Genomic DNA, 9064 nt, shown 5'->3' on the forward strand with positions numbered 1-9064 from the left:
TGTTTCGTGTGTAGTTTAGCGAGATAGACAAGTCTAGGTAATTTAGTCTATCCGGGTAGACACGTATTGAGTGACGCAGGCTAGGTTGTCTTTATTTGAGGGAGACACCTCTAGGGGCTGTTAGCACTGACCGAGATGAAAGGCCTTCAAGGGTTTAATAGAAAAGGTTTTCGATTAAAATGAATTCAGTCGCAATTACATAAAATATTCACATCAAATATGGCCGTGTGTTCATCACATCCCACCCCAAATCCTTGTTTCATTGATTGTTGATTTTAAATTTAAATAAAAGACTATTGTTGTCTTCGATGTGTAAACATGAGCGACTTGTGTATATTTTTGGTGTGCGCGCGCGTGTGTGATGGTGTGGGATTGTGGAGGGTGCAAACATGTGATAACATCTCACAGATGGTCAACCCTGTCATCCGAACCATCTTGAGGACGCTGCAAACATTAAACCAGTTCCACTCTCACCACGCCATTAAACCTTCAAAGAAAAAGAAAAAAAAATACTTCTTTATTTTGGGTTACATCAGTTATCAATGTCACAAAACAGAGTACCGATGCAACTCAGTATTTCTGATTACTTTTAAAGATCAAAATTTGATACACAGGTAATGCTTCCATTGTGGACTAGGTAAGTTCTGGAAGATCAAGGCCGACAACGCAGAGGTCAGGGGGCGCTACCGTCAGATGCACAGCATCGTGACTCTTCAGTGAGTGCTCCTGACATTCTTCTCTCCCTAGTGGGGTATCATCTTGCATCTGTGCTGCATCCTCCCTTGAGAAACTTGTAAGAGGAAAGGTGAGAGGTCACTCAGCTTCCCTGTAGTCGTGTAGGGCGATGACAAGTGAACTCCACTGTATACCAGCAAAAAGTAGGGAATACTCGTATATAACCAAGCTGAATGTACATCACGTGAAACATTCCTTCCTTCCTTCCACATAATAGCAGTGATAAGCCTGTCAACTCATCCACCGTCAGACCACACGAAGCGTGACTGTGACACGATGAGGACTCTAGGACTGTAATGGATCCTTTTACAAGATATATTTGTTAAGCTTTACAAAGCCACTAGCTCAACCACTTGCATTCATGCTATAAAAAGATACTACATGTATAAGAAATATGGAAACATAATTAAACTAAAGGTGCTACATTGAGGGGAGTGTTGTTGAGAGTCACGCTAGGCAGGTCAAGGACGTCCGAGAAGGCGACCTGCTCCTCGATCATGTTAATAAAATATCTACAACTACATAACAAAACTCATGCAGACGTATCTTTACAAACTGTCATGTCGTGGTGGTAGGACGACGGACGTGTATCGTCTGTTGAATCTGATAAAGTTTCCCCCTTCGGACACAGAATAGTCCACAAATATAGCTACGTTTCCTCGGAATCAAAGTTTGTAAGAGTAAACAGTAAACAGTACTGAGAGCAAAACAGTTGTCATAACCAAAAAGAAACATGCTAGCAAAAAAGTCATGTTGTCCAGCTGCAGTCTTTCCTGTGCAAAAGTGCGGAACGTCTTCCAACTTGAGAAAGAAGAGAGAAAGGTAAGGGTGGTATGTGGTCCCATCCATCCTTGGGATCTTTCCCCACCCACCGAAGCCACCCCTCCCCTACTCTCTAGTAACCACTGATCAGTTTAAATGCGCCTTCAGATGTTGGGGCTTTTTGTGAAATGTACTGAGAAACTCGCATGGTGTGTCCTGCACATGTTATTCTATCAAATGATATTTTCCTTTACATTATTCATCACTTGAAAAAAAGAAGGCCATGACTGCGCCCTAGGCGACTGCATAGTTTGCCTCATTGTACAACCCTGCATATCCCTACACACGCACGCTTACAATTCATGCCCATGAAGTCAACAAGTCGAAAAGCGCCTGGCACTGAGGTTCATGCGAGTGACCCCCAGAAGTTTGAGGGGAGTGCTGTTGAGAGTCACGCTAGGCAGGTCAAGGACGTCCGAGAAGGCGACCTGCTCCTCGATGTCGGACTGGACGTCGTCAAGCAGCGCGCGGTGCAGCTGACAGCTTCTGCTGAGGCGCAGCTGGTGGATGTCGTGGCGCAGGCTCAGCAGCTGGCGGGCCAGATGTTGGTCCATGGAGCGCATCTCCGTCTAGTAACAGCAACAGCAACAACAACGACGACATTTAGACGAAAGTAGCCGCTATGGCTAGAGATTGTTGTGGATAGTGAGGGCGTTAAGGCACTTTACATTTTTTTCAGTTGCTTTTGTAAGGATTGGGTAAAGGTCAGGAAGTGATCCTATTTCCCCAAGTCGTGTGATTACCTCCCTTCTGTTCTAGAGATACACTTACACACATCAATAATAGCAATAACAATAGCATATTTACAATTACTACTAAAAGTATGTAGAAAATAGGAAAGTGTGTAAAAATCGAATAAATACGGACTAATATATAATGAGAGAGAAAAGAGAAAGGAAAAGAAAGATTGAGAGAAGAAAATGAAGGTGAAAAGAGAGCGATAGTCACAAACACAAAATATCAAACGAAACGAAACGAAACGAAACGAAACGAAACGAAACCAACCAACCAACCAACCAACCAACCAACCAACCAACCAACCAACCAACCAACCAACCAACCAACCAACCAACCAACCAACCAACCAACCAACCAACCAACCAACCAACCAACCAACCAACCAACCAACCAACCAACAACACACAAACAAGATCAGGAACGTCTGGCCTACAGTTGAGACACTTACCAGCTCTGACTTAAGCCACTCCAACGCGCCATTGATTCGCTCCTTTCTCTCTGACGTCAGCTTTTCCGTGACGTCACCGGCCGGCACTAGTGTAGGGGGCGCGAGGAAGCTGCGAGCCTGCCATTCCAGAAAGCTCGACCTGCGCGTTTTGAGCTTGAGACGCAAGGCGGTGGCTTTGAGGAGGGCCAAGTCCGAGCACTCGGGTGGCTCCAGGAACCGTGAAGTCGACCTCCGGGTCGAGCTGGGGGAGAAGTTGGGCGAGCCGTTACAGAAATGTGACGTCAGGGGCTTGGGCTCTGCCAGGATGGGTCGTGTCCGCTTGAGCGTCCTCTGGTGCAGATTGGTGTCCTCTTCTTCGTCGTCTTTGTCGTCGTAGTCGTCGCCACATTCGTCGATGTGTATGGCGATTGGACACGGGGTAGTCACGTGAAGACTGAAGAGGTTGGTCGTGCGAGGGCCGAGGATTTGCTCCGGATCTTCCCCCAAGGAGATGCAGCGCCTGGGAGCCAAGTCCCGTTTCTGACCCATTGTGTCACGTGACTCGAGAGGAATAAGCTCAAAGTCTTTCATGTAACGTTTTATTTTTATGATGAATCAAATCTCATGTCACGAGATGTTACGAGAGACACTGGATGTTGCAACATGAACAGATTTGAACGTGATGTTCTCGGTGTGAACAGTTCTGAACTAGATCCTCCGGTGTCAGCAGGTCTAAACTGGATTGCTCTTTTGTGAATATGTATGAGTCTTCCCAGAACCTGAAATGGCCACAAACAGCTTTACCGATCCTTAAGACTTCATTTGTGAATAAAAATGCCTGTGGGGCATTCTCCAGAATTTACGGCTGCTTTCATGTCCGAGAAAAAAAATGACATCTTTATTAGAACGTCCCCATAAATGACAGAGTTACCTCGAGAATTACACAAACGTTAAGTGCAACCCTCGTCATCAGCTACGACAGCAAACAATCACCAGGCTTCTGTTTTAGAAGACTGTTTCTGACAGAAGGAGAGTCATTGCTCCAAATGCAAGTTATTTTACTGAACTCGAATGAGATGCAAGAATCCTTGGGCTGAATCTGAAGAAAGAAAAAAAAAGGATGATTAAAAACCATATTGTCTATGTATTGTCTTAGATGTGTATACACAAACATATCTTTTTATAAGTTGCTTTGTAAGGACTTGTTTTGACAGGTTTTCTCAATATTCTATTTATTTCATGATGCTTAATTTAAGGCTTGTCAACTATAGAGTCATACCCCGGAAATTGAACATACTCTAGACTTGTTCTGCGTCTGCTCCTGACGCACTCTTAGTCAGTCACGTTCAGTCAGATGCTGCACTCCTGCTCTCAAACCCTCTGCACTCCCGCTATCTCTGGCATCTTCTGGCTTCATTTTGTATGTTGCTCCCTTGAATTTTGACTCCCTCACATCTCAGACCAAAGCAAATGGCTGCTTCGTGCACTGAATGGCAAGTACAAAGCCCCACCGGCAGTTTATGGTCCACAAAGCTACATCAAGAGGAGGTCACCGAGACCCCGTTCCCTTGACTTCATTCCCTGCACAGCCGAGCTTTGCACAGTTGTGTCTATAACTATAAAACTAAAAAAATCATTTATTGACTGTGGGAAAACTAACAACATTATCCTTGTCTTCAGAGTTAATTAGTCGTAAAGGATTTCATGAATGATTCATTACGTCGTGTATATAATTGTTTTGCGGGAGAACCGTTATTCCCTTAGCTAGCGCCGCCATTCGCCTCCCCACGTGAGTAACATTCAGTGTTGCCTGTCTTTCTTGTGGTCCTTCATCACGTCCCCCATCGGCATAAAGTTATTTCGGTTTTTTAAGACTGATGATCGTTAGCGACGAAGGGGTCATCAGGTGTGCCTGGGTCACGTGAACCTTTGACGTGGACGCTCCGTGCACTAAGCGCCCTCTGGGGAAGTAATGCGAAAACAAAATTCAAAGCCCTAGGAGCTCCTTGTCACCATTTTCTTTGCAAAAGTAAAGAAGTGAAATATTTCTAGCTGAGAAATGTTTGTTGCACTCTTGATAGACTGCTCGTCTAATTTTCAACAAGAAAACGGTTTTCGGAGAGAAATTAATATTTATAAATGCACTGCAAAGTAATCAAGTGAATGTAGTAGGATCTTGCTTATTGTTGCCATTCCAGCCTTATTAACACAAGAACTATTATCACAGTTAGGAATAAAATCCCAGCTATCACAGCATCCATACCCGAAAGACATAATATATCTACGAATCCAAAGAAAACAATATGCATTGGAATATAAGGTTTGAAAAGTTTTTTTCCCAGCAAAATGATTTAAAGTATTTTTTTAAAACAAAATTTGGACGAATACATTGTTTTACCTAAGACATTTTGCATCGACATCGTTAATTAAAATCTGAGGAAGATTATCCATCGTCCGCAGTCACTAAATCAAACTTAACCCCACGTGACTCGTTTGCAGATCCACACGGTCACTTTCCTCGAACAGGTCAGAAAATTACCTAACTTTAAAGAGTGGAACAAAGTATTTCAAATTTTTAACTCATTTAGGTCCTCCGTTAAAACATTTTTTAGGTACAACTGTGTATAAAGCTTGAAAGCAGTTTCATAAAACACTTTTAAATTTGTTTCTACAAAACAATTTTAAGGTGTAGACACGTGTTGTGCACCTGTGTCCACCAAAGGGGATGGCGTGAAAGGGTCTTTCCCATCCCAGACAACTGGGGTCGGACACGCAGTTGTCGATCTTGATGCCTGCCGAGCTCGCGGAAGTGGAGAGAAGCATCATAAACATTAAGTCCCCTGCTGATATCCTCCCCTCCGAGCAAAAATTGAGCAAAGAAAAAAGAAGAAACAAAAATTGAGGAAGGTGAGCTGCGCTGGTTATAAACTGGTTGGAACCGAGGGGAGGAGAGGGCGGGGATGATTTTCACTCATCTGCGTCAGCGACAGACGAAAATGGGAGAGGAACACCCTCATCTGCGTCAGTCAACTGACGTGAGCAGCCTTCATTCTTGCTAACCCTTCCTCCTTCCTTAACTTCTCTCTCTCTCTCACACACTCATCCCATCCATCAAGTCAACGAATAAGATCATTAGGGTCGAGTCGACCTACCTTCGTTTCATCGCATGTGCTGGAGACGCCAGCGAGCAGCCTACCTTGATAACCACACCTGTCGGATGAGATGTTACCCAAGTAGACACGAGCTAACAGGTAACCCACACTACCATCCAGCGAGTCGTCGTCGCCAGCCATGCACGATGAAATGCAACTCCTGCTACGATGTATTTTACTGCCCGCTGCATTCCTGCCCAGCTATTTAGGGTAAATTACAGGCATGAAGGGTATCGGGTATCCGACAACAAAAAACATAATAATAAAAAGCAGCTTTATTGGCAGCTAGAATGTCATCAAGCGTACACGAACGCGCGCGCGTGTGACTGTGTGTTTGTTTGTATGTTGAGTGTTTGTGCGTGTGTGATCGCGCGTCCTCGCTTAGTGCATAGTTCTGATGTTGACACCCAATGTCATTAAAAATTAATTTGTGGGAATTTTTCTCCCTTCCTTCACTTGCTATTATGTTCGGCTTTGTCTGCTGATACAAGCTGACTTCTGGGTGTAGTTATGAAAAGTTTACATACTTATGTCTCATCTGTACTCCTTGGTTCAAAATTTGCTTTCCGTACATCGTTATTTTTTCGGAGCTGTTATAACAAATTTATAGTATTCTCGGAAGAGTCACACATCATCTTTGTACTAACATTATCACATATCTGAACATTAACAGACATACATACCAATGAGATTTCTTGTTCACAATAATTAAAATGTACAACTCATCATGAAATGTCAGTCATGTAGCTGAGATTTCTAACACAAAGCACACGCATAATCAGCTCTGCGGATCACTACGATCTGTGATGCCAACAGATTGAATAAAAAAGATGAAAGGGAGGCAAGGCAAGTCAGTATCTGTGGGGGAAACGAGCGGTTAGAACACTGACGTCCGAACCCGGAGACTCACAGGTTCGATACCACTATGGAGCAGGAAACTTTCTCCAGTCAACCTAGTGTACCTGACTTCATAGAGGGCTGGGAAAGGTAAAGCAGCGAATGGAAGAGGAGACAGACACCACCATCAAAATCTGGACGAATTTATATAACACAATATATATATAACACGAGTCGTCTATCACCGGCGTCTTCTGTCCACCTTCATCTATATCACTCATCTTCACCTAGTGTTAAAGATGGAGCTAAACAAGCCGTGTTTGTGGAAAATACTGCGAGAGAATGAAGTGCGTCTGTTAAAACTTAAAAAAAAAATCTTGATCGATGTTTCGATGTAAACAGTCAGTGATTGTTTCCAATGCTTTGACAACAACATTAATAAAAAGAAAATGAAGTAGAAAGTAAAGTTTGGTTAAAGAAAAATAGGTGGTCTGAGTATTTTAAGTTTCAAAGTAAAGAAATGCAGAGAGAATACGAATACAAAGAGAGAGAGAGATTGGAGGAAACATGGAAGAAAGAAGGAAAGAAGGAAAACAGGAAAGATACAGTTCACATCCAGACCCCAAAGTATGATAAATATTCACCTTTCTCTGTGGGCTGTTCACACAGATGTTCAGCAGGTGACTTGAAGAATGGTCTCCAACTCAAGCGACGAGGACTGATGCTGACACGGCTGCGGTAGTCGGTTTGTGGAGGGACTCGGTCCCCCCTGGGCACACGAGCGTGACAACAGGGAAAACAGGTCTGGGTGTAACGATAAATCGAGTTTGCGAAGCGCCTACATACGTTACTCATACGTTACTACATACGCCAGTCTTGCTACGAAAATGGACCAACATCAAACGACAAAAAGCAAAGTAAAAGCAAAATCCCAGACACGACTGAATCAGAGGAAATCCTCCCTGTAACTGTTTTCATCAATCGTTTTAATAGTTCTTTCTGCTTCTTTTTTAATCTCAGCTTTGGCTTTCAATACAATACAATACAATACAATACAATACAATACAATACAATACAATACAATACAATACAATACAATACGATACAATACAACTTTATTAATCCAATTATAGGTACTTTTACCATGTACAGCTTATAGATAGATACGTTACATTAAACCTCAGAAAGAAGAAAAACGAATCGATACACCCTTGCTGAAATGTGACTTGCATTTTCCTTTATGCACGTGGCCATGCTCATACTTTCCCTCCTTCATACATATTTTTAATGCATGTCGCTGCATGCTTTTTTCTTTAATTAATTGACTGTGTCCCGCACGGAATAAAGTGAAAACCAGTTACACAATCACATAACTCCACATACCGAAAACTCCTTACATCTCTTGATAGTTTCAGTCCTCATTCACAGACACACCGATCTTTGCCGAGCGGTCAGGGGTCAGCATGCAGGTAGACAGCACGACGAAGAAAGACGATGCCGTTGCCGCCGTTACAACATGTCAGACCTGCAGCACAGAGGGATCTGTTTCCACAGTTTGTTTCCAGAATCTGAACCGTGACCCGGATTACCGGGGTTGAGACGGATCATTGTGCTACATGAAAAGTAGAAATTCCGCGGGGTATTGCGAGCACCCGTCATACGAAGAGTACGCCTGGAGAAAAAAAAAAAAAAAACCAAACTCAAAAACTCTGTGTTCATTGTTTGTTGTTATTCTTCTTAAGTCCTGTTTTCATATCAAAACCGGCGAAAACCCATGTAAGCCCCCGACTCAAGCTTGAGACCTACTGACCTACTTGACTTCCTTTGAAGACCAAACCGAAAACAAAAACATTTTACGACTTTACTCGTAGGACAAATTAATGCAGAATTGTGAAGATAAACTACCGGCCTTTGTGTAGATACAATATCTGTGGCAGCAGTCGACTGAAGTGAACTGAGTGGGTTGCAGCCAGCAAACAACAACCACAGCAGGTGATAAAGCGCTGAGGTGACGTGGGTGGCACCGCCGTCCTGTTTGCGCCTCCCGTTAATTACAGGTGCACTGCATACATTTTTACAAGGGATTTTTTTTCTTGGAAGCGTTGCAGGTAAGACTGCAATTTACGTAGAGTATATATTTTGACAATGTTCATAAATAGTAGTATAAATATTTGTAATATTTATCAACATCTGTATTTTGCCAATATATATCAATATCTGTAAAACATTGCGAATCATGCAGTATACTCATTAAAGTAACACCTTCACAAAGATATATATATAAGACATATACACACACGCACCCACACATACAATACAATACAAATAAAACATTATGGTGGTGGTGGTGGTG

General features: G+C 42.9%; 1 protein-coding gene across 2 annotated transcripts; it reads right to left on the reverse strand.

The window, feature by feature from the left end:
* Positions 1-502: 502 nt before the first annotated feature.
* LOC112563092 (protein FAM167A-like) lies at positions 503-8768 on the reverse strand. 2 transcript variants are annotated; one of them, XM_025236821.1, is made up of 4 exons: positions 8109-8768; positions 7356-7480; positions 2744-3821; positions 503-2126 (listed from the first exon to the last, which is right to left on the reverse strand). In XM_025236821.1, exons 3-4 carry the CDS (start codon positions 3311-3313, stop codon positions 1872-1874), a joined length of 825 nt encoding a protein of 274 aa, XP_025092606.1. In that variant the 5' UTR covers positions 3314-3821; positions 7356-7480; positions 8109-8768; the 3' UTR covers positions 503-1871. The 2 variants fall into 2 exon arrangements, with proteins under 2 accessions (XP_025092606.1, XP_025092607.1); XM_025236822.1 differs by lacking the exons at positions 7356-7480; positions 8109-8768 and adding an exon at positions 5875-6386.
* Positions 8769-9064: the final 296 nt, after the last annotated feature.

The sequence above is a fragment of the Pomacea canaliculata genome, linkage group LG4 (genome assembly GCF_003073045.1).
Source record: "Pomacea canaliculata isolate SZHN2017 linkage group LG4, ASM307304v1, whole genome shotgun sequence".
Lineage (NCBI taxonomy): Eukaryota > Metazoa > Mollusca > Gastropoda > Architaenioglossa > Ampullariidae > Pomacea > Pomacea canaliculata.

Bases quoted from the DNA above. Each gene is read 5' to 3' on its own strand.
- LOC112563092 (XM_025236821.1), bottom strand. From the start codon at position 3,313: ATGAAAGACTTTGAGCTTATTCCTCTCGAGTCACGTGACACAATGGGT. The intron at 2,127-2,743 runs GTAAGTGTCTCA...TGCTGTTACTAG, and splicing joins AGTGGCTTAAGTCAGAGCTG to ACGGAGATGCGCTCCATGGA.